This window comes from Macrobrachium rosenbergii, chromosome 13 (genome assembly GCF_040412425.1).
Source record: "Macrobrachium rosenbergii isolate ZJJX-2024 chromosome 13, ASM4041242v1, whole genome shotgun sequence".
Lineage (NCBI taxonomy): Eukaryota > Metazoa > Arthropoda > Malacostraca > Decapoda > Palaemonidae > Macrobrachium > Macrobrachium rosenbergii.
The window spans coordinates 11,054,133-11,079,927 of record NC_089753.1 but is presented as its reverse complement, the minus strand read 5'-3'; the positions used below and the strand labels follow the sequence as shown (position 1 = coordinate 11,079,927).

The following is a 25,795-nucleotide window of genomic DNA, read 5'->3' as shown; positions in this document are numbered from 1 at the left end:
TAATGAACCAAGGGTACTGCAGTTCTCATAAACAGTTTCAATATCACGTAGATAAAAATTCGCAAACACTGACTTGCACCTCCAGAAGGTGGATTGCAAAATTGCAGAGAGGGATAAATTCCACTTCAAGGAAAGCGAAGTCGCTACTGCCCGAATTTTGTGGGCTTTAACCTTGCAAATTGGCAAGTCTCCCTCTTGAATCTTAATGTATGACTCAGAAATCATATCTCTCAAGTAGAATGCCAATGCATTCTTGGATAAAGGACAGGTCGGATCCTTAACTGAACACCAGAGGTTAGGAGACGCGCCTCTGATTCTTAGTCCTCTCCAGATAATATATACTTTAATGCTCTTACTGGACAAAGAGCTCTCTCTTGGTCCATAGGACCTAAAATGTCTGTTAAACCTTTGATTGTGAATGAACGGGGCCAGGGAAAAGACAGCATTTCATCCATCGCTAAGAAACCCATAGTAAAGCAACAGACCGCGTCTCCTTGTGCGAATCCTACCTTCTTGCTCAAAGCCTGCAACTCACCAGTTCTCTTAGCAGTAGCCAGAGTGATTAAAAATAGTGTCTTCCTTGTAAAATCCCTGAGGGATGTGGATTGAAGAGGTTCAAAGGGAAGACCTGAGAGCCATTTTAAAACAACATCTAGATTCCAGGATACGGAATCTGACCTCTCCTGTTTTGAAGTGTCTAGTGATTTGATTAAGTCACCGATGTCTTTATCAGTCGACAGATCCTGACCTCTATGTCTGAATACTAAGATGAGCATCGCTCTACAGCCCTTAAAAATAGCAAAAAATCTGCTATTTGCACTACAGAGGCAAAAGTTGATACATTGTGTCTTCTGCACCAGCTGTGGAATATTGCCCACTTATTCTGGTAAACATTGGAGGAAGACTGGCGTTTACATCTTGCAATTGCTTCCGCGGTTGATCTCAAAAAGTCTTTCACTCTGACAAGCTTCCTGACAGTCTGAAGCCTGTCAGAGCAAGAGTGGATAGTCCTTGATGGAACCGGTGGAAATACGGTTGCTTGAGTAGATTTCTTCGCTGTGGAAATAGTCTTGGGAAATCTACCAGGAGATTGAGGAGGTCTGGAAACAACTCTTTCTGTGGCCAAAAAGGAGATATCAAAGTATCGACGTGTTATCGTGTAGGAGAAATTTGTTGATTATATCTCTCACCATGCTAAATGGTGGGAAGTCTCATCTATCAAACCACAGCTCCTCATGAACAACAAAATTGGAACGACTGAAAATGTAAAAGATTATGACAAAATTTCATTTATTGATTTATTCCCAAAAGTTAACAGACTCTGTGGGTCATACTTTGGACACTCACATAACAAGTCTGACCGTTATTATAACCCTGCAATCTGAGCACTCGGGGGCCGGGGCATATGGGCTGCCCACTAAGTGCCTATGTGTCAGACAATTGTCATCTGTGTCGAGTCGCTACCATCTAAGGGCCCAGGGGTACTTGAATCTTTATTTCTACTTGTCATAAATATTTAAGGTAGAAAAAAGGAAAAATAAAACCTGAAAACTTTAAAAAGACATCATCAGCCTTTCGTGAAGTTTATTCTTCCACCAATGGCACAAGTGAGAGCCGACTCCCCAAATGTCCGCGTCCCTACCCGACCCCACAGGGGATGGCACAACAAGATTAGAGTGGCCCAAGTGTAAGCCAGACCCACTTCCTAAGACCAGGAAAAACCGAGCTGCAGGTTACTACCCAGTCGGCGTCTTCAGGAAGGCGTCGGTATAGAAAGGAGTGAGTGAATTACCACTACCACGAAACCTACCGAAAGATCTCTCCTTATCAAATCCCGGAACAGAGCGGTTGACCGTTACGACCCCACCAAACACCCGCCGGACAGCGACACAGTAGCCACCTACCTCATTCATTTTCTGTGCGATGAAATCGCTGTTTCTTTTGTGTGCTCATCTCCTTATTTGGATTTTCTGCTTTCTGCGATGGCATCAGGCAGCACCATTTCAAGTTAGAGTACCATCTTCTTGTGGGGTTTTGTTGTTTTTTTTTTTTTGGCTGTTCTGGTCTCGTATTTTCATAAATATCGAGATCTTATTATGTCGCCACGGCGTCCCCAGCCAGCCATGTCGACCGCGAGGCGTCTCCTTCTGTTCTTTTCGGTTGGAGTCGTCTCCTCGTCGTTATAGATATTTTGCCCCCGCGGTTCCCCTTCCGGGTGGTTCCTTGCGGTGGCTCCCCCTTATGAATTCTACGTTCATTGGCCTACTGGCCTTTGGGGAGTGATGCCTTGTCTGGGGTGCCCAGGTTGGGTTCCTATTGTTTTTGGTCTTACTAGGCTAATTAATTTTGATGGAAGATGGTGCTCTCTTGTAGTTTTATTTTTATTTTTGTGTTTTTATTATTTATTGAGTGGTTTTACCTCGGGTGCTGGCGGCAGCCTAGATCTAACAGCCGTGGTAGGCTAAACTCTCTGACACATTTTTCAGTTTTTATGAGTGATGGTTTTCTTGTGGAGTAGGCTTGTTTCTTCATCCCCTTGCCCTGGTGGGAGTTCAGGTTGAGGAGTTTTGTTGCTGTTTTCCTCGGGATCGTTTTTGGTGGGCAGTGAGCCTTAGTTCTCTTCCTCCATTTGGGAGATCAGTTCTTGGGATGTGTTCCTCTAGGCCTAGTCGCCCCCTTGCCCGCCATTCTACGATCCGGCTGGTTCTCGGCACAAAAAATTTCTCTATATTTGCTTCCTCCTCCCTTTTGCCTCGTATTACAGCCTATACTAAGGTTGGTCCATAATGGCTTCGCCTAGAGCCCAGGAGTCGGAGCTTCGGGTTAGTTGCTTCAGTCATATTACCCCTCCAAGATTCATTGTCTGGAAGGTATGGTGCAGTTGGCGGGTGAGCTTCTCCCGTCTCCTGTTCCCTTCCTGGTAGCCCTACTCCTCCTCCTTCCCTCCCCCTCCTCCTCTCAGCCTTGCTCTACTACGTGCGGGTGGCGCTAGATGGCGTTTTCTCCGAGTTCGGGACTTCTCCTGTTGGTTGAGAGTTAAGCTCCACTCCCATATCGTCCTAACATCGCTGTATTGGGGTAGGTGGTTTGTTTACTCGAGCGTGTTAGTCCTCCCCTCGTCTCCCTGTCGAGATTCACGTTGTCTGATAATATATACTGCTTGAGCCTATGTTATGAACATACGAGCATTTTACCCGTCTTGTTCCTCCGGCGGGGAAGTAAGGGCGGAAGGTTTTTCATTATAGGGGAGCGGATCCCTCCGTCCTCTTGAGTTCTTACCATCACTTGTTACTGTTTTTATTTTTATTTTTAGATAAGTATGTTATCTACAGGAGTACTCTCCTTTATTCATGTATATACGGGAGTCCGGTCCTATACCAGGGGTCTCCGCCGTTATTTTACTGGCAGCCCTTATGGTTAGTTCCTGGTCTCTCTTTCCTTCATTCCCAGTACTCACGGGGTCTGAAATCTACCTTCCACTCTGTGTAATTTAGAGCTTAATGGCCCAGTTTATGATGAGGAGTTCTTCTCCGCCGGAGTATTCGGTGGCAGTTGAACTACGGCCTGCTTTAGTTTGCTTAGGGTGGGAGGTTCATGTACTACTTACAGACTGTTAGCGCCAGCGAGGGCAGGTGCCGCCTCCCACTCCAACAACCTTACGGTCACGTAGTCTGCGGACCGCTGGTTGTGCGGTCCACGCTGAGATGACCTGATTGTTTGGCACCCTGATTTGTGGTTGCCGCTCTCTGCACAACTGTCCAGGATGAGTTGGTAAGTGACAGTCTTTACATGACTCCTGCTTTATGCTCCTCATATTGTATATTATATATTGTTTATGAGGTTCCCGGAATGGTTTTCGTCCTTAGCTAATTGTTGGTTTTCTTACAGGCGGACGAAGCTTCCAAGAAGTCTGCCTTGGAATCCCTCCGGGCACAGGTGGCTGGGTTTGGAAGAGCGTTCGTCGAGCCTCGTCCTCGGCGCTAGGTTGAGGACTTGCTCTGCCCGGCGCGCAGGGTGAGCACGTGCCTGAAGATCTTGCCACCTATCATCTAACAAATCCGAGGATGAGACCCAGCCACCAAGCGGATATCCTCTACGCTGAGGTCGCCGGAGGATGTTGCGCCATTAATCTTAACCTGGAACCAGCTGAATATAGAGCAGGACCAGGTGGTAAGTGGTGAGGTAATTATGAGGTTGTTGGGCGGAGCCCCCTTTGTTTGACTTCCCCTGCTTCATCCATTTCTTCTTTTGCAGGCTTTGTGAAGTCTTCCTCCTTGGGTGATAGAGCTCGTCTGCTATCCCCAGATTGATTGAGAGAACTTCATGGAGCGAAAGGGCTACAAGTCTCGACTTCCAAGAAGGCATTGCCCTTCCCCGTCGAAGGCTAAGGTCTCAGGACCTGTAGCCTCCCGAGGAGCAAGTCTGGTTCCTCCAGCAAGGCGCGAGTAGAGGGCTGCAAACCAAGCCACTCCCTCGCCAACCTGCTTTCGGCATGAGGCCTTTGCTAATCAACCTATAAAGCGTTTACAGGACTGGATTCGAGATTTGAAATCTCTGAGAAGTTGGCCAGTCATGATAACATACTGGGAATGGCTCTGCCCACCCCAGCGAACCACAGTATGTTATCCCGACACTCGCGGACCTCCGCGTTCGATGTCGGTAACGCCAGCGATTCGCTCTCCGGGCCATCAACATGATGGCAAGCTGACATGATGGTCTTGGCACGAGGCGGTTGGAGAATTGGAGTTCTTCCCCGATCTCCTGCCCCCTTGCAAGCCGTGAGGCTTACGGAGGAAGCGGATTCAGTCAGACAAGGTTCCTAGGGGCTGTCATCGTCCTAGGGACCAAGCCTCGAGAATAGGCTCTCCTGCGCACTCTGACGGAGTGGCAGGCAGACAACACGAAGTTGACTCCTTTCAAGGGCAACTTTACGATGTTCGCCCTGGGAGACAACCTACCCACCCCTTGCTTGGACAAAGTCGCTCTGGCTACGGCCCGAGCGTGCTTCGATGGTAATCCGTTACCACAGCTAAGGGAGACAGACCCTACTTCCCTGGTATTCCCAGGAAGTAATGAGTTCTGGTCAGACGCCCCGTCCACTTTCACGGTCGGGAAGCTGGACCCCTTCTGCGCTTCCGCATGATTCAGCGAGCAGCTCCCCAAGCTGCGGAAGCTCTTTTGGCGAGTTGATGCTCGGGTTAAGTTAGCGGTGATTGAACTCTGTATGCCTTACTGAAGCTACTGCGGTCTCCTGCTCCGGACGAGCCTTTCTTTCAGGTTTTGGCTAAATCACTTGCTGGCAGGCTTCAGTCTGACCTATTTGAATTTATCATGGCCAGACTGGAATGTAGGAGAGGATTCATCTTCGCCCGATGCGACTATCCATACGAGCCTAACAAGCTCGTGAAAAGCTCGATATGGGGACCTCCTCTTCCCTGAAGAGGAGGTCACGAGTGTTATGGCCGAGGCTACACGGGCCAACCAGAGTCTTCGTTCTCGCTGGGGTATTTCGGCCTATAAGCGTAAGACCCCAGAGTCAGCCAAACCCCAATCGAGAGAGCCAAACGCTTCCAGGAGCACAAAGACCCCACCATCAGCGTGTCCAAGCGGTCGGTCTCAAACAGTGGCGCCTTCCATATGAGCTCACCCCAGCAATATGTGCTGGTCAACCAGCTGCCCTCCTATGTGGCCTCACCGGCATACAACCCCACATATGAGGCGTGGTTATTTCACGGCCTTAATAGGGTTGCAAAGGAGGAAAAGAGGCAAGCCCCTCATAGAGGAAGCCCAACACCACCCAAGGGAAGACCTGGGCGTGGTAGGGAATAAACCCGCTCCCTCACTGAGAGAACACAGGTAGCGTTAAGCCTGTTTTGGTTCAGGGACCAATGGACCTTCAGCCCTTGGGCACACAGCATTGTGTCCAAAGGTCTAGGATGGAGCTGGATCAAAAACCCTCCTCCTCTAACCAGGTTTTACCAGCCACCAACATCAATCCTAAAGGATTATGTGACAGAATTGCTCAACAAACGAGCAATAAAGAAAGTAAGGCACCTAAAGTTTCAAGGCAGGTTATTCACTGTTCCCAAAAAAGACTCCGATCAGCAAAAGTGATCTGGATCTGTCGCGTCTAAATCTCTACATAAAAATGCGACAAATTTATGCTACGGTAGCTCAAATGCGGACTCTGCTTCCAGCGTGGGCCGTCACCACCTCTATCGATCTTTCAGGCGCTTATTATCACGTCCGGTTGCGGCGGAACTTCTCTGGTTACCTCGGTTTTCAGACTCGAGAATCAAGCCTCTCCTTCAGGGTCATGCCCGCCCGGTCTGAACATTGCGCGGGATATTCGAAGCTGGCGGACGCGGTAGCCTGTAACTCGGTCTCAAGGGATATCCCTAGCAGCATATTTGGACGATTGGATAATTTGGGCACCAACAGTTCCGGAGTGTCAGAAAGCCACGTCCATAGTCATCAGTTTCCTGGAGTCGCTAGGTTTCCAACTGAACACAGAGAAGTCCGTCCCTGACTCAGTCCCGGTTTCAGTGGTTGGGTCTCCAATGGGATCTGTCATCTCACGCTGTCCTTCGCCTCCCAGAGGAAAGAGATGGCATCTCACCAGGAGATTCCTCAAAAATCCATCAACATCTTGCCGGTCCCAGAAAGGGGTCCTTGGATCTCTTCAGTTTCCTCAGTGACAAACCTGCTATTAAGCGAAGTTAAAAGACATAAACAGAGTGTGGCCCGGTCGAGCCAATGTCAAGCTCAGAGACAAGGTCTCCTCTATCCCTCAAATCTTAAAGACAAGGTTGCGACCGTGGGCCTCGGTCAGAGGCCTGTCCAATACAGTTCCGCTTCAATTTCCCCCTCCGGCACTAGTAGTTCACACAGACGCTTCCTTAAGCGGCTGGGGGGGATATTCACCAAACAAAAGTACAAGGAGCGTGGTCCACAATGTTTTCAGCAGTTCCATACTCTGCCCTGGAAGCTATGGCGGTATTTCTAACTCTGAAAATCCGCCCCCAACCCGGATTCATATCAGGTTGGTATTGGACATAGCGCAGTGGTAGTTCATTACATCAACAGGAGGCGGCTCAAATCAGGCCGAGTAAACCAGAAGTAATGGTTGCTATCTTCTCCTAACTTGAACAAGCACGGCTGGCACCTGTCAGCCACCCACCTAACGGGGTACGGAACGTGGTGGCAGATTCCCTGTCAGGAATACTCCGTTAGAGGCAGGTGGTCCTGGGCCTTGGAATCTCAAGTGGATTGCCGCCGGGTTCGGGCCTCAAAATGAATCTGTTGCGCCAACGAGAGCAACTTCAAAGCTCCCTGTTATGGCCAACCTGGACCCTCAGGCGTTCGCCATAGGCAGCAATGACAGTAGATTGGAACGGTTGGGAGAAGATTTATCTTTTAATAAATTTGCTGCTGAAAGTTTTACACAAACTCAGGACATTCAAAAGGTCGAAATTAGCCCTAGTAGCCCCTATTGGCGAGAAGAGCAATTGGTTCCCTCTTCTTCAGGAACTGGGATTAGGAGTCTTCAGTTCTGACACATTCTGACTCAGCAGGTACAAACCAAGACTGTGTCAGCTTCCTCAAGAATTCAGAATGCCCTAGTTTTATGGACTTTATAAAATTCGCAGCTCAAAAAGGAGCGAACATTGACCCTGTCAACACTCTGTTTAGAATCCAGATAAAGAGATTCTACTATTAGACAGTATGACTCAGCAGTCAAAAAAATTAGCCTCCTTTCCTAAAGCATCTGAAGCCAAAATCATGACAGCTAATTTAGGAGTTTCCTTCTTTAGATCATTGTTTGAGAAAGGCCTTGCTCCGGCCACTATTACCACAATCAAGTCAGCATTAAAGAAAGTATTTCTTTACGGCTTTAAAATCGACCTTACAGATTCCTACTTTTCATCTATCCCCAGAGCATCGTACAAGTCTGGAGACCAGTATCACGCCCACAGTCTGTTCGTGGTTTCTCAATGGCGTCCTCAGGATTGGCATCAGAGATGGATAACTTTCATTGCTCTTATCAGGATCTGTTAGGAGAGACTTTTATTACAGTGATTAGCTTAGCTGAGTGCTAGAATCTCAGGCTGTCGGCTCTCACTAGAGGTGATAATTATGTGAACTTCCTCCCGTCTGGAGAGGTCCTCCTTTCCCCTGACCTAGATTTTTAGCTAGAAACGAAGACCCACAGGACAGGTGGTCTCCTTGGAAGGTGATGCCCCTTCCTCCAAGACCAGTCTTTATGTCCAGTTTATACACTTAAATCTTACCTTTTAAGAACTCCACAGAGTAAAAGTCGGATCCTCTTTTATCAGGGAGAAAGGTGGTACTCTTTCACTAAATGCTATAAGACAACAAATTTTATATTTCATTAAACAGGCCTTGAATTCAGTTCCCAAGGTTCATGATATTCGAGCAGTTGCTACTTCCATTATTACTTTCATAATATGGACTTTTGGAGTTATCTAAATTTACAGGGTTAATCACCTCTAGTGTTTTAAACGCCACTATTTAAAAACGCACCGAAGCCCTGAAATTTTCTACCATAGCTATGGGAAGTGTCATCTCCTCCTTAATTAATCATATCCTTGTCCTTTCCTAACCCCCGCCCGCCTGCCTCATTTACTTTTCTGCTTATTCTCCTGGTTGATTATACCTGCTGCCTGGCTCCTCATATTGATGTTTCTTGTACCTGTTGATGGAAAAAGTGTAATCTGACATGCCATGATTGTTTCTCTTGTGGGGTACTGGACAGTTTTTATTTGGCTCCACGTACCCCAGATGGATGTATATATTAATGCTCATTGATTTTGTCTCTTACGTGTTAGCTTAAGTTTACGTGTATGAAGTATTAAGGTTATATTTGCAGTTATTTGTGCGCTTTGTGTACAGGCGGTCCCGGTTTCTGACGGGGGTTCCGTTCTTGCCGCGGTGTCGTAACCGAAAATCGTATGGCGAACATCGTCGAAAAATCATCAAAAATCATAAGAAAACCTTACTTTTAATGCTCTGGGTGCATTGAAAATGATGTAAACTGCATTATTATTGAGTTTTACATCAAAAAACCTTCAAATTATGATTATTCTGCCATTTTGGGGCCATATTTCTTCCGTCGGATCGCCGTATACGGCCAGCGTCGTAACCCGGAACATGCGTCGTAAGCCAGGAAATAATTTCTGATGAATATATTTGGCGCGTCGTAACCTCGAACGTCGTGCCGGAACCGTCGTAAACCGGGGACTGCCTGTAGTAGTATTAAAATAAATTAACCAGGCCACTGAGCTGACTTTCAGCTCTTATAGGGCTGGACCGAAGGATTAGGATAAAATACCACATAGGCTAACGTTCTGATACTGTAACATATACACACAATAAATACATATGCTCATGCTTCCACACTAAAAAGGTATATTAACACTTAAACGCCGAGCCTCTATTTACGAAAGTGTCTGCCGTATGCAGGTGGCGTTCGGGAGTTAGTGCCAAAGCGGAAAAAAAGTTTTTTTCAAAAAATCACAGCACGCTTAGTTTTTAAGATTAAGAGTTCATTTTTGGCTCCTTTTTTGACATTGCCTGAAGTTTAGTATGCAGCCATCAGAAATGAAAACAATATCATTATCATATATAAATACTGAAATATGTGAGTGCGAAAAAAAAAATTTCATATATAATTGTATACAAATCGTGCTGTGAGCAAAACGGTTAAAGCTAATGAGTTTTTTTTTGTATTGTACACTAAATTGCGATGATTTTGGTATATAACAAATTGTAAAATGATCAAAGCAACACAGAGAAAATATTATCACAAAATGATGCATGAATTCGTAACGCGCAGACGTAAAAAAAAGTTTTTTTCAAAAATTCACCATAAATCGAAATATTGTGCTAGAGACTTCCAATTTGTTGCAAAATGAAGGTAATTGATTAAATATTACTAGAATGTAAGTGTTTTAGCTTACAATTACAGTTTTTGACCATTTCGGTCGAGTTAAAGTTGACCGAAGGTCGAATTTTTTCTATTTATCGTGATTTATATGAAAATATTTCAAAACTGATAAAAGCTACAACCATGAGTTATTTTTTGTTGTATTCTACATGAAATTGCACACATTTTCATATTTAAAACTTTATGTAACGACTAATATAAAACGGTGCAAACATTACGACAAAGTGACGAAAGAATTTCTGAGATGTTCGGCTGAGTTACCGAGCAGACGGAAGGAAAAAGTTTGTTTCAAAAATTCACCATAAATCGAAAAATTTTGCTAGAGACTTCCAATTTGTTGCAAAATGAAGGTAAATGATTGAATATTACTAGAATGTAAAAGTTTTAGCTTACAATTGCGTTTTTCGACCATTTTGGTCGAGACAAAGTTGACCGAAGGTTGAAATTTTGGCACATCGTGATTTATATGAAAATATTTCAAAACTGATAGAAGCTACAACCATGAGTTATTTTTTGTTGTATTCTACATGAAATTGTGCACATTTTCATATATAAAACTTTATGTAACGACTAATATAAAATGGTGCAAACAAACAAAAAAAGAATTTCTGAGATGTTTGGCTGAGACAAGGGATGTAAGGAAAATTTTTTCAAATTCACCATAAATCAAAATATTGTGCTAGAGACTTCCAATCTGTTGCAAAATGAAGGTAAATGATTGAATATTACTAGAATGTAAGAGTTTTAGCTTACAATTGCGTTTTCGACCATTTTGGTCGAGTCCAAAGTTGACGAAGGTTGATCGTGATTTATATGAAAATTTTCAAAACTGATAGAAGCTACAACCATGAGTTATTTTTTGTTGCATTCTACATGAAATTGCGCACATTTTCATAAATAAAACTTTATGTAACGACTAATATAAAACAGTGCAAACATTACGCTGAAGATTTTCTGAGATGTTCGGCTGAGTTACCGCGCGAGGATGGAAGGAAAAAGTTTTTTTCAAAAATTCACCATAAATCGAAATATTGTGCGAGAGACTTCCAATCCATTGCAAAATGAAGGTAAATGATTGAATATTACTAGAATGTAAGAGTTTTAGCTTGCAATTGCGTTTTTCGACCATTTCGGTCGAGTCAAAGTTGACCAAAGGTTGAAATTTTGGCACTTATTGTGATTTATATGAAAATATTTCCAAACTGATAAAAGCTACAACCATGGGTTGTTTTTTGTTGTATTTTATATGAAATTGCACACATTTTCATATATAAACCTTTACGTAACGGCTAATATAAAACGGTGCAAAAATTATGACAAAATGATGAATTTCTGAAATTTTCGGCAAAGTTACCGCGCGGACGTAAGGAAAAAGTTTTTCTTTAAAATTCACCATAAATCGAAATATTGTGCTAGAGACTTCTAATTTGTTGCGAAATGAAGGTAATTAATTGAATATTACTAGAATGTAAGAGTTTTAGCTTACAATTGCATTTTTCGACCATTTCGGCCGAGTCACAGTTGACCGAAGGTTGAAACTTTTTGTAGTCGACGTACGGTACGTCCGCTCGTCACCCGACAGACAATTTTAGTTGACTTACAATACGTCCAGTCGGCGTTTAAGGGTTAAAATTCATAACGAGTTAAGTACTGTACAGTAGTATTTTTTAAAAATTTAAATTTAAATTCGACAAATGCCATGTTTTTGTGCTTTTATTATTTACTTATTTTTATATTTTATCTATCAAACCAACATGAACAACAAAATTGGAACGACTGAAAATGTAAAAGATTCTGACAAAATTTCATTTATTGATTTATTCCCAAAAGTTGACAGTCGCTGTTGGTCGTACTTTGGACACTCACATAACACATGTCTGACCATTATTATCAACCTGCACTCTAAGCACTTGGGAGCCTGGCCACGAGGGCTGCTCATTAAGTGCCCATGTGTCAGAGAAGTATGGCCTATTCTGAGATGTTTTAGAATTACTTTTTGTGTGTGTGTCTCTCTCTGATATGATGAACTCCATTTTTTAACATTTGGTTTTATTTGTTTCAATTTATTACTTTCAGGTTCTCCATTCCATGTATATTGCCATTTATTTATGATACCCATTTTTATGTGTGTTACAGAATCAGTAACAGGGATATTTGCATTTGATCTTGTCATGTGGGTTGCTTCTTTGGCTGCTTTGTCTGCATCATTTCCTTTGATTCCTACATGGGCAGGGATCCAACATATTTCTACATTTTTCCATTATTATATAAGTTATGGAGATATAACTTAATTTCTTGTACTGTATTATTTTTTTATTTGTAACTCTGAATAGCTTCTATAGCGCTTCTAGTTACGAAAAATCACAAAATTATTGACGGTTTCTTTAATTATTTTTATAGCTGATGCAATATCATACAATTCTGCTGTAAGTACCGAAGCATTATTAGGAAGAGAAAACTGATAAGTTTTGTCTTGGGACACTGCAGCATATCCCATCCCATGTTCTGATTTAGGTCCATCTGTATGTATTGCGTAATGTGGACCTTTTCGGCTTATATGCTCTATTGTATGTTGTCTATGCTGTTCTGGTGTATAAGAGTTACTTTTTGATAAATACTTGAGGTGTGTGCAAATTCTCATCTTATTCAGTGTCCAGGGAGGAGATGATTTTACTATTAAAGGCACCTGTATATTTATATTCAGCAACTTAAGCAATCTTCTAGCTCTAATTTGGAAGGGTGGTGAATGGTTATTTATGATTACATCTCTTAATAAAAATAATTTTTTTGTTAGAGAATCACTTGTCTTAATTCTTAGAGCACTTTTCATTGTTACTAGCTCTCTATGGAGAGAGAGAGGCAGTTCACCACATTCAACTTGTAAAGATGATTTTGGTGATGATCTAAAGGCTCCTGAGCATATTCTAAGGCCTTCACTGTGAACAGGGCCTAACATTTTCAGCGCTGCATCCAATGCTGAGCCATATACTCGTACTTCGCTTCCATAATCAATGATGGACAGAACTGTTGCTTTTTACAGTACAGTAAGGGTATGTCTATCGGCTCCCCAAGTAGTGTTCAATAGTTTTCTAATTAGATTTAATGCTCTTTTACATTTAGATTTTACATATGTTATGTGAGCTTTCCAGTTCAAGTGAGCATTGAATACTAATCCCAAAAATTTTGCTGTTTGGCCACTTGGTACACTATGGTTTCTGATTTTTAAGTCTATTTCTTCCCCTTTTTTCCACTTTTTATTTTTATAAAACATGATTGCTTGAATTTTATCTATTGAAAATTTAAAGCCTACAGATGAGGCCCATTCATCTATTTTTACTATGCTTTTATTAATGATTCATTCTGCATGTTTTATTCCAGATGCTGAATAATATATAGCAAAATCATCTATATACAGGTTACTTTTAATGCCAATAGGTAAATTATTACTGATATCATTAATTGCTAAAGTACACAGTGTGCCACTAAGGACGTTTCCCTGTGTAACACCATTTTCAAGTGGAAATGCTCTACACAGATCATCACCAATTCTCACCTGAAAACTGTGATTTGTCAAAAAGATATGAGTGAACATATGTACAGTAAATGTCCACGGATGTTGTTTTGTAAAGTTTTTAATATAGCATACCTACATGTAGTATCGTATGCTTTTTCAGTGTCAAAAAAGACAGCAACAGTAATTTGTTTTCGTTCAAAACCTCTACGTATATGGTCTTCTAAGTTACAGAGAGAATCTAATGTAGATCTGTTACACTGTGACCCAAACTGAGTGGGAGTCAAAATTTTATTTTTCGAATGTGCCATGTTAGTCGAGTATTTACCATTTTCTCTAATAATCTGCATAAGCAGCTTGTTAAAGAAATTGGTCTGTATTTATTTACATTACTGAGATCCTTTCCAGGTTTGGGGACAGGAATTATTATAGCTTTATGCCATTCATCTGGAAATAAATTTCAAAGCCATAAATGATTATAAAACTCTAATAAGTATGACTTTGACAAAGGTGATAGGTGGCAGATCATCTCAAAACACATATTGTCACTTCCAGGAGCAGATTTATTGCTGTTCGAGAGAGCATATTCCAACTCTGACATTAAATTTTTTATTATAATATATATCTTCTATTGTTTTAAAATTTATAGTTATTAATCCTATTTTATTTTTCTTTGTGCGTGAGTGTTCATATAAATTTTTATCACTATTTACATTTGCTAAATTTTCTCCCAATATATTACTTATTTCTTTTGGATCAAGTGTTCTTTTCTCATCTTTAAATATGGCATGTCTAGGTGGTTTAACATGGGTAGCATTTATTTTCCTGAATTTTTCCCATGTTTTTCGTATGGGGGTATTATTAGAGAGATCTGATACATATTTCCTCCATGAAATGATTCTTCCTTTAATTACTTTTTTAAACTTTGCAGATATTTTGTTGTGTAGAGGTTTTAATATATCAATTTCTAGTAATAATATACAGTAGTTATTTTTTGCAAAGTTCCTTCTAATATCGATAATGTTTTATTTGTTTTACTGAACTTTCTATTCAAATTATCTAATCGTCTCCCTATTGAGTGTCTTATATTTATTAATTCTGTTAATTTATCGGACCACCATGGAACTTTGTGTTTTGTTGGATGGGGTTTTGACTTTGGTATTGCTTTATCAGCAGCATTTTTAATGAAATCAAGAAGAAATTTATTAGTTTCACAGTGTGGTCTTTTAAATATTCAAATGGTGGGATATTCCTAGTGTGGAGCTCATATTGCTACCAATCTGCTTTATATAAATATTATATTGAGGGACATGCTTGGAGGGATTATCTTGTAATAATGAAATTAATATTGGGAAATGATCAACTGTATGCAAGTCGTCAACTGTATTCCAGTCTAATCTGTCAACTATGTTTGTTGTACATAGAGTGTTAAGTCGATTGAGGAAAATGTTCCATGTGTTTTAGAAAAAAGTGCTGATTTCATTATCATTTATACAGCACATGTCATATGAATCTATGAATTCTTCTATTTTGCTTCCTGCTATATTTGAGTCTGTACAATTACAGTCCCACATTGGGTTGTGAACATTAAAATCACCTACTATTAATGTAGGTTCCTTGGCATTATTAAGTAAATCTTTAAGTTTGTCAAAGTCATAATTTTTATTAGGTTGTTTATATAAATTATAAATTACATAATTATCGCTTTTTACTCGTATTTTAATACTCGATATTTGCAGATCAGTAAAGTTTACAGGTAGTTTGTCATAACATACTTTGTTATTTACATACATAGCAGTGACTAAATTTCCTTCTTCCTCTCTAGATGTAGATACTAATTTATATTTACCTATTGTTGATATTGTTTTGTTGACATGTTGTAAACATAATATCATTGGTTCGTACTCCCTTAGTAATTGTTGTATTTCACCCAAATGTAATCTGGTCTGTAGACCATTTACGTTCCATTGTATAATATAATTGAAAATATTTTGTTAGTGTGTTCAAGTGTTATTTTCTTTTTGTGGATCATCAATTTGCATTTTCCCAAATATTTTATTTACGATATTTATTTGTTTTTCTTTATAAGATATTAGGTGTCCAATGGACATACAGCCCTTTTCGTGAGTGTCTAAACTAGTAGTTTCTTTATTTCTGTATCTTATAAAATTTTGTATAGTGTTTGTTAAACTGTCCTTTGTTATGCTTCTGTTTTTGTTGCACAGTTCAATGAAACATTCATTACACCCATGTGTTTTTATGTCGTTTTTTCGTTTACTCTAGCTGCACCTATTGTTCGGATGGAGTAATCTCTTCTCCCATCACATAATCATTTTTGTCAATGGTTTGTTCCTCTTCTATTTCTCTGATGTTCTGGGTATCTGTTTCCATTGGTTTTTATTATTACTTTAGGAGGCAAAGCCGTCGAGACTACAGGTCTACCCCAAAGTCAAATCAAAAGTCCTTCAAAAGAGGCATCGTGCTTACCCCATACAAAAAAATGGGAAAAGCACGTTCGGCATAATATTTTTGTCAATGGTTTGTTCCTTATTTTTTGGTTTTATCTGTTTCATTGGTTTATTATTACTTTAGGAGACAAAGGGTTTATGTTCTTTCCACCTTTGTTTTAATGGATGTATCTCTAATAATAGTTGGTTTTTTGTTGGTCTTGGGTGGAGTTCTTTCTAAAGGCCTCTTTTTTTCTTTAGCTTCTCATTCATCATAACTATCTTCTAATATTTCTGTGGTGCTTGTATTATCATCTAGTGTTTCCATTTCTCTTAATATCTCAAATGAATTTGAGCAATTATTTGTATACATTTCTTGGTTCTTTGCTATATTAGTTTCTTCTTGCAACATGGTTATTTTTCTTTGAGATTGATCTACCAGGGTTTTGTTACTCTTATCTATCTCCATTTTTGTTTCAGTGTTTGATCTTATTACAATAGAAAACGTTCGTTTCCTAGCAGGATCATGCATTCCTCTAACTTTTAATTCCTAATTTGGCCTCTTTATAGGCATTCCTGTCCTTTCCTGACGTAGTTTTAAGAGATAATACATCGCTCCTGAGGTATTTTGTCAGATCCACAATATGCACATATAGATTTATTATGGCAATTTTTCTTTGTAAGTCCATATGTACTACAGTTTTGGTACCAGTGGGTTTGGAACAAGTTCTCTGCTTTGGTCCAAGATTTTAATTTTAAAGGGATTAATGGCCTTCAAATTTTAGGCCTCTACTAGCTAAATTGTGTATTTTGCACTCTTGTACATTGTTGTAGCTTTTTTTAAGGGAATCAGCAATATATTCTTTTCCATCTTATCAGTGTACCTTGTACACTGTTCATATTGTCTGTTTTTTTTATAATCCATTTTTACATTATCAATATTTTTATAGTTAAGTAATTTTCTGATAGATTTTTGTTGTGGTTTCTATCTATCATATCTGCTCTTTTATCTGTCTGAATGACATTTCATTGCTTGAATGTCAATTCAACAGGAAGTTTTCTAATTTCAATGCCAATATTTTTTCTCTGTTTCCGAGGTCAGGAATCTTGACCAACTTCCAATTCCAAAGAGGGAGTTGAAGTGAGTGAGTCAAGGTTGGGTCAAGATGTTTGCTTTTTTTGTTTGCTTGTCATTGGAGCATAAGGAGGAGTGTAATTACATCAGTATTTTTTCTGGTTTTTCCAGAGAGAGGTTGTCAAAGGAGGTTCCAGCGGTTCTTCGCTACCATCAAAGGGGGCCCTTAAATCTTTAAAACCACTAAGCATAAGATTCAAGTTGAGCAAAAAAAAAAAAATAAAAAAAAAAATAAACCTGAAAACCTTAAAAGATATCATCAGCCTTTCATGGAGTCTATTCCTCCACCAGTGGCACAAGTGAGAACCGACTTCCAAATGCTTGCCCCTACCCTACCCCCATAGGGGACCTCTGCTTAAAATAAAGGTGGCCCAGCCCTAGGTGAGCTGTTAATCAGCTTAGTGGTCTGGTTAAACTAAGGTATACTTTTTACCCTAAGGGGAGCACAACATCTCATGTAAGCCAAACCTGCTTGCTAGGACTGAGAGTATTTTACAAGAATATAATCATCCCCACCCTAATCAGCTTATGGGCAAACTGGATAGAATGCCAAGAGTCCCATCCCTAGAACCAGAGCTGGAATCCGTGGTCTGCCCTAAAGAATAGTTCCGCCTTTGAGCTATCAATCTGACAATTCGGGTCCAAACATTATCGGGCAGTTGATGGTTCTACCACAGTTCTCACTATTTAGCTTTGGATATAAACCCATTCCCAACTATGATATCTTTTCCTATTTATCAGGTCCAATAAATTTTAGTAAAAGTGGAAAATTCCACAAAAATTAATCCAAACAAATATACAATGGCATATGGGACTCTTGGACTCAAACCCGGGAACAGATTCCTGGGGTTCAAGAGCCCCCTCTCATGGTGGTCCCTTATCAAGGGGGCTTTCTGAGGAGGAAAGACTTCCTCTGAGAGGGCTGAATACCCGCCAGAAGGCCATCAATGTGAGTGTTGATTAAGGAGTGTCTTTCAGAACTTTTCACCCATTGCTCTGCCCCTTTCGCAATCCATTTCTCCCATAAGGGATGGAGTCTGGCACCCACAGGAGAATGGAGGACTGAATCCTCACTTATGGGTGGAAGGCTTTGAGGAAGATTTCTTGATAGCTTGCAAGGTGAAACAAACTGTTACTCGAGGTCTTGATTGTGACCTCTGCCTGCCACCTCAAAAGGGCTGTGGCTGAAGAGGTGGGCTTGACTTGGTGCTGAAGGTGGCCCACTCCCTGGGCATCTAGTAGACTGTGTTAGAAGATCTTGCTTAGATTTCCTGTGCAGGTGCGATGCAATCTCATTAATGGTGGCCTGCAGAAACAGGTAGTGTCTGTCAAGAGGAGAGAAGAGGAGAGCTGACTTTTGCAACGTGATCACACCCTTGGAGGTAAAGGAAACCCAGAGCTCCCTCTTTTTAAGAATACCTATAGCATAGAGGGAGGCCAACTCCTGTGAACCATCCCTAACGACCTTATCGGCACAGGAGAGTACTGTACACTGAGCCAGTCCACAGAAGTCTTCTGGCTGTGAGAAAAAATCTTGAGTATTCCTGGCTAATGCTCCCACAGACCAACTGAGGAAGCTCAGAACCTCAAATACTTTAAACAGGTTCTTGAGCAAATGGTCCATCTCCAAGGAAGAAAACATCACTTTAGTAGAGGAGGAGGCAGACCTACGTGCCGAGTTGATGAGCCCAGAGAAGTCCCCTTGGGAGAAGGCAACTAATCCCATGGAAGGAGCGTCTCCCGTAGCGCATGACAGATACCTTCTGCATGAAAGACCAGAAGGTGGAATACTAAAGGAGGCCTTGCCCTGCTGTCTCTCTTCAGAAAGCCAACCTTCCACGTCATACAAAGCCCTCTTTGAAGAGGACGAAAAAACCATTTTTGGGAGTCTGGCTGAATTGGCTGGCTGATTGCTCATCATGAAGGATGAAGCCAGAGAAGCAGGAGCTGCTGGAGTGAAGAAATTGGAGAAATTCAGCAAAAAATACCTGAGCAAGGATGCATAGGCTGATGGGGCAGAGTCCTGGCCTAAATTTTCCTCATCCAAAGAAATCAGGGACAAGGAATGGTCCATAGGGGCTTTAACTGACAAAGAACACTTCTGAAGGAGTCCCAAAATGCTGTCCAATTGATGCTGGATAGCAGCTAATGAAGGGTCCAGCTCTGCTGAAGTTGGAAGACCCGTACCAGGAGACGGAACAGAAGGATCCAAGCAAGTTGGAGCTGGTGCCAGGCGCTTGGAATACAATGCTGAACCAACAGGAACTGGCGCCGGGCAATCAGCTGAGTGGGTGCTCGACTGAGGAAGGGCACTCGGAGACTGCATGGCTCTTGGGCGCTAATAGGTTCTCAGAAAGGCTGGTAGTACGGTATGGTATGTTATGTTTTTCTGTACTTCGTACCTGGCTAAAATACCATACCATAATTTTGCACCGTACCCTCAATTACTTTTCCGTACCATACAGTATGGTAAAAAAATTCTGTACTTTTATCGTACTATAAGAAACAATCTACATCAGTAAAATCCCCTCTTTATGAAAATTTCAATGTTAACAAGTGTAAATTAGCAAGGGGACCTTATATGTACATGTGTATATATTCAGTTGTCATAATACTAATAATGATGATGATGATGATGATGATCGTATTAACAATAATAGCAATGATATAAAAACTTAAGATAAAATTAGTAATAGCTACTACTAGTAATGTCTAATTATAATAGAACTACTATAACTACTGATAATAATAATAATAATATTAATAATAATAACAATAATAATAATAATAATAATAATAATAATAATAATAATAATAATGCATGTTACATTAGAAACTGAAGTGTTAAGTACCTTAGTGATCTACTTGTGCAGTAACTGAAGTGGCCAAATATACATTAGTAACTGCTTAGTGATATACCCAAGCCTAAGGTACAGTACGGTACAGTGAGGAATTTTGACCATTTTTTCCGTACCTGAATCGTACCGTACCATACTTTGGTAAAATTATCATACAGTAATTCTGTACTGTACATATAGACTATATAAATATCAACTGTACCATAACGTACCGTAATGCCAGCCTTGGCGTTCGGCCACTACTGGGCACTCAGCCGCTGCTGAGTGCTTGGTTTGAGATATGTGGGCGCTCGCAAGACAAACGGCGCTTGGAAGATGAAACAAAGTGCTTATAAGAAGAGGATGAGGGCCTGGGTGCCAAATACTGGAGCTCAGATGGAGAAAAACGTTCAGGGCTCTCCCAAGTGCTGCATGAAGGTCGAGGGCTATGGGTGAACCTTTTGCGTGGGAGACTGGTCCCTGTACACCAAGTGCCTCTTCAGGGGGTGGGACTCATCTGAGAAGCACCCTTACTAGGACTGACATCTCCAGAACTCGATGAGAGATGATGCACATCCAAGATGCCTTTCAATGGCTGTCTTTTGTTGCAACCAGGGACACAACAGGTGTGACTGAGGGGGCGACTACCCAAAGGCAGACCCAACTGACCTCCCTTGGGCTTCCAGTATGCCTCCTCCCAGGTTTAGGGGAGTATGGCAGTGACCTTTGCCTAAGAGAGTCGGTGAGACAGGCAGCCACCTCCTCCACTATCCTTCACTGGCAATTTTCTTGCTTATTTTGTCCATAAGGGCACACATTGATGTCCCTAATTGGACCACTGTATTTGCAATAAACTCAAGACTGTCAGTCAAACTTGGTCTCGAGACTGGCGAAGTGATCTAGTTCGGAAGCTCAGGAGCCAGAAGTAGGTGGTATCAGAGGAGGGCTGGACATGGGAGAGACACAGTGAGGAGGAGAAGAGACAACAGGTATGTCAACACTACTAAGTAGACTTAGAAGTCATATTCTGGCTAGCTAATGATTTGACATTGGCTCTAGAAGCAGCTTTTCTCTAACAGTCTCTCTCTATATTTGTCAAGTGAGAAGCTAAAGTCTTCTATTTCTTCTTGTCCCAATCCCTACACTCTTCACAGGTTAGTCAATAGAACATACTTGTCCTCTACAGGTAGTGCAATGGGTGTGAGAATCATTGCATGCTTTTGTCAATCGAGTATTGCAGTCTTTGCTGCAATACTGAAAACTTGAAGTGCTAGAGTCAGACATTAGTCAAATAGCAGAAAAAAGTCAAAGTCGGTAAGTCTCACTAAGAGAACACTTTCCAATTAAAGGTTTCACTGAAAACCTAACTAAATACATATGGCGAAGGCTACCGTATGCAAAATACTTCACCAAAAGGGGAGATATCAATCAGAATCCAAAACCAAGTTGCACTCTTACAACCGTGTGTGGTCTTAAGCCAGCTGGCAGAAACAAATTGAAGCTCTTGGCCGAGTTGTTCCTCTCTTGCCACGAAAGTGGGCGGGGCCAGTCACCTACATAAACAAAAGAATCGCTACTGCGAATTTCAAATTCAAGCTGCCATGCGGGTAGAAAACTCTTAGCTAAGTAATTATTGGGTAAGTTCCCTATATAGAAATTAATTTCCTTTCACAATTCACATCACCTACATGACTGTTAAGCATGGGTACCCCAATCAGCTAAGAAAAATTATTTTCATAGAGACAAGTTTCTGTTAAACAGCACTGACACATACTATAATCCAAATGACTTTATTATAGGATTAAAAAAAGCATAATCTACCATCAAAATGGTATAATTTGATAACCATTCTCCTTTCATTACAGAAACTGATAAGAGAGATTCACAGGCATATATGAATCCTCACTGTCCAAACAACAAGGAATCAGTCATTCCTAGACATTCTAAGTTGACTGAGAGAGAGAGAGAGAGAGAGAGGAGGGATCTCTTTCAAGATGGCAACATTAATTCATTCTGCAATTTAATAAATTTTAAAACTAAACTACAGTATTTCTAATTTTACATCAAAGACAAAGTAAAAACAGCACAAAATTTTCCACTGCTTCAACACGACAAATCAGAATAGGTAAACCACGGAAGTTGAAACAGACTTTCAAATTTATTTGGGGAGAAACTGCCAAATGACTCAATATTAATAAATTTTTACATTAACTTGTCTAAATTTGGATAAACTAAAGACCAGAGTTTATCTTAAAACATTATCTGGTTGTGTTCCTTCAGATATTTGCTCATTACATACTAATAAAAATTCCACATAAATATGCCCGCTGAAGAGCACTGGAAATCATTGCCATTTTTATACCAAATGTAAAATTACACAAAAGCTAACCTAAAGAAAATTCCTTCCTTACGCATCAAAAATAAATCCTAAGAATTAGATATCTGAGAAGATCACAAGTACAGTAGTGAAGCTTCACTAACAGATTATTTGCCAGATACTTTACACTAATATTATTATCATTTCATTAGATGAAACCTATTCACATGGAACAAGCACACAAGGGCCATTGACTTGAAATTCAAGCTTCCAAAGAATGTTGGTTTCAACCTCCCTCCACAGACCTACAATGTTGGTTTCAACCTCCCTCCACAGACCTACACTGCAGCAGTAACTGATCATGGTACAGACCCCGTGAATTTTTCATCGGCCTGGGGGAGGCGGGAACTTGTGACATCTGAGCGGCATGCCACAACGCTAGCCTTACACTAGGCTATGACATCCATCTTACTTGTGGATTTATGTTGCTTTTAATATCAGGAACTAGCTTACCCTGGATTAACTAAATATAGCTACGGCAAGTACAGTACATGCTGGAATTTTAGTATAAAATCCAGATAATTACTAGTCTATACTAAAAGAAGAAAAGACCAAGAAAAATTTTTGATAAATAGGATAATACTGAATAAGCTATTTCAGTGAACTAGCCTTGGCTGTAAATAATTACAGGCCTACGCAAGAAAATTTAGTTTATGTATGACAGAGTAATTTCTCACCATGACAGAATAAAATATGTGCAAATAATGATAAGTATGTTGTTTTTTATCATAAAATGAAAAGGAGAGATCACTGTATATTTACTGAGTTTATAAATTTTCTAAGAATGATTTCTTATTTCCAAACATCCTACAGTACCTCTCCAATCTCCTTGGTGGCTGTTTACACATATACAGCACACGTATGGATTATTTTCTTCATTGTTTACTCCACTTGCTTTGCTATTTCATGTCGCACAAAACTGCTTTGTTTCCTTCATGGCCAAAAGAGATTTATCTTTTCAAAGCTTATGAATATTTTTAAACTCCTTCCACTTTTAACTTTCAGTTTTAACATGAGCAACAAAGTCAATCAAAAATACTGATAATCACAATGAAGCAAACTGTATTTCTAGTATTTTCTGTAAAATGCCTTTTGTGCTCTATACATAATCTTCACTGGATACAAAATTTAGCCTCATTAATCCAAGATAACAGCAGAATACTTCTAGAAGTCAGAAATATTTTGGACAGCCCATTTATGAAAGGCAGGTGATGGTGATGTATGAGTCTGCTGAAGATGACACTAAATCATTTCAACTTTACAAGGACATGTGACCTTCAACCTCCCAAATTGAATGAAACCCGAGTGGTTTACAAATAATAGTGGTCAAAATCACACAAAATACAAGAGTAGCAGTCAGAAAATTATAGGCTTCACATATTTGGCAAGAAATTAAACTGTAATATATTAACTAAGGGGACTACAATGATAATTCAATTTCTTGTGAAAACATAATTCAATTGCATCAATGCTTAAAGGATGGCCACTTTGCAAACATTTTATCAAGAAGCTCTATAATAACTAAATAATATAACAAGGATTTGCAATTTTTCAGTCTCAGTGACATGAACAGGGTATCTTTATTAGCATATTTAGGGTTTCTCTCCCTTACTGTTTTCTTCACTTGGTTTAGTCTTATCCAATGGGCATGTTACCTTTTAATCCAATTAAAATTTCATTAATTTACACAGTTTTCCAGATATTTTCAATCTCCTCCCAGCTATTACCACCCAATTTATTTAATTCAGTAAAAGAGGTCTCATGGTTAACATAATCTAACAAGGAAAATTGATAACATTAAGTTTGACACAGTAATCCAAATCCTGAGGTAAAGTGGTTTGTGAAAGACAGTGGAGTAATTTCTTTGGCTGCACAATGCCACACCACCCCAAAACCGTTTCTTTTTTGACCTCAAGTGAAACTGGAATTTTAATTTTCTTCCGAGAAGGTGTAAGAGGGATGAACAGCATCAATAATCTCTCTTTGAAGCCACCAAAGTAGAGTAATACTCAAACCCAATTTTTGGTAACATAGTACACCCTCTCACTAGAGGTGAACATCAGCCTTATCCACAAAACCTATGGTAAACAATATCCTCCAAGAGCATCCCCTTTAGCAGTTATGACCCAGCATCCTGTGTTAGGTTAAGTAAGGATGCATCCCAGCACCCATGGTTTGGGTGGGGAAGGTCAGATTAGAATGCAAAGAATTATGGTAATCTTGGTCCGGTAAGTTACAAGTATAATAGGTACTGGGGAAACAAACTGCCCCCAACAGCTGGCATCCAATGTTAGGTTACGTTACAGCCCTAAAATTTCTCACTACGATTAACAACAATCTAGGCCAGCTTGTATTGGAGGACCTCACATGGAAAGAAACTGAAGCCCTTAGTATAGTTATGTTAAGTAAGGTTAGGTTAGGGCAACGGGTTGTATCTGTGTAATTACTGCTCTTGAAATATCTAGATGTTTAGATACTTATTTTACATTATGACTGAGTGGGCTAGACACATAAACCATATACTTTTCTGCTGGCTTAAATTGTAAATCAATATTTTTTACAATTGTATAAATTTCAATTTGCTGGCTTTTCCTTTAGCCTATCCTCTACCCCATATAACCAAGCTCCCAAAAAAGTTCCAAACTAATGTTACACAAGTGTTTGCTTTCAATAATAATGATCAAAATACATAAAACACAGAGCAGGCTGTCAGAAAGATAGCCAATATGGTTCATGTACTTGGTAAGAAATTAATACGGCATAAATTTTTCGTTTTCAATCCACACGTTGGCAAATTGCCTTGTGCAATCGTTGTCATCATAGCGGCCTTGGCTAGCTTAGTCTAGGCCATATCTAATGGGGAATACGCCCTCCATTAAAAGGTCTAAATATATGGGAATAATTATATATCAGTCATTACCCAAACACCATGTTAGCTCAAAACAGTCTTTTTTTTATCATCTTTTCCTCAAATGACCAACAAAATTGACATTACGTAATGATGGGCCGTGTCCACCCAAGGATACGTTGCCGTTTAACACAAAAAGTGGCTCAAGTAATGAAGGTTTTAAATTTATAAAATATACTGAAAGCTTACCTTATCATATGGCGTTGGATTGATCTTAGCAAGGGTCCTTGCAAGTCGTAAAACACACTTGCTAAAGAAAGATTGATCATCAAGTGTCATCCTTGTGTTTACATTTCTGATGAATAGTAGATGTTAACGAGGTCGATTTTATAGTATAACTTTACAATTGACCATGTTTGGTAGAATAGTAGACGTTCTGAAGCTCATATTAAATATATGCTAAATATAAAAGTTATTATAAATAATCTAGGTTAAAGTGAATATGATATTTTCAAATACAGTAGCAATCAAATGTCAAAATAGGCCCCACTTTCTCATTCCGATAACATTTGCAATAAGCCAACTTCGATACCGTTGACGTTAGGTGAAGGACTACCATGACATTGGAGATGGAGACTTCCTACTACAGATTTCTAGCATTGTACCTTTGATT

General features: G+C 40.1%; 1 protein-coding gene across 5 annotated transcripts in view; it reads right to left on the bottom strand.

The window, feature by feature from the left end:
- The window catches only part of Pi4KIIIalpha (phosphatidylinositol 4-kinase III alpha), a 195,716-nt gene extending 170,190 nt beyond the window's left edge, over nt 1–25,526 (bottom strand). For all 5 annotated transcript variants that reach the window (XM_067114211.1, XM_067114214.1, XM_067114213.1 and 2 more), the window contains exon 1: nt 25,372–25,526. In XM_067114211.1, coding sequence (XP_066970312.1) covers nt 25,372–25,461 — 90 coding nt within the window. In that variant the 5' untranslated portion in view covers nt 25,462–25,526. The remainder of the gene's footprint in view (nt 1–25,371) is intronic.
- Nucleotides 25,527–25,795: the final 269 nt, after the last annotated feature.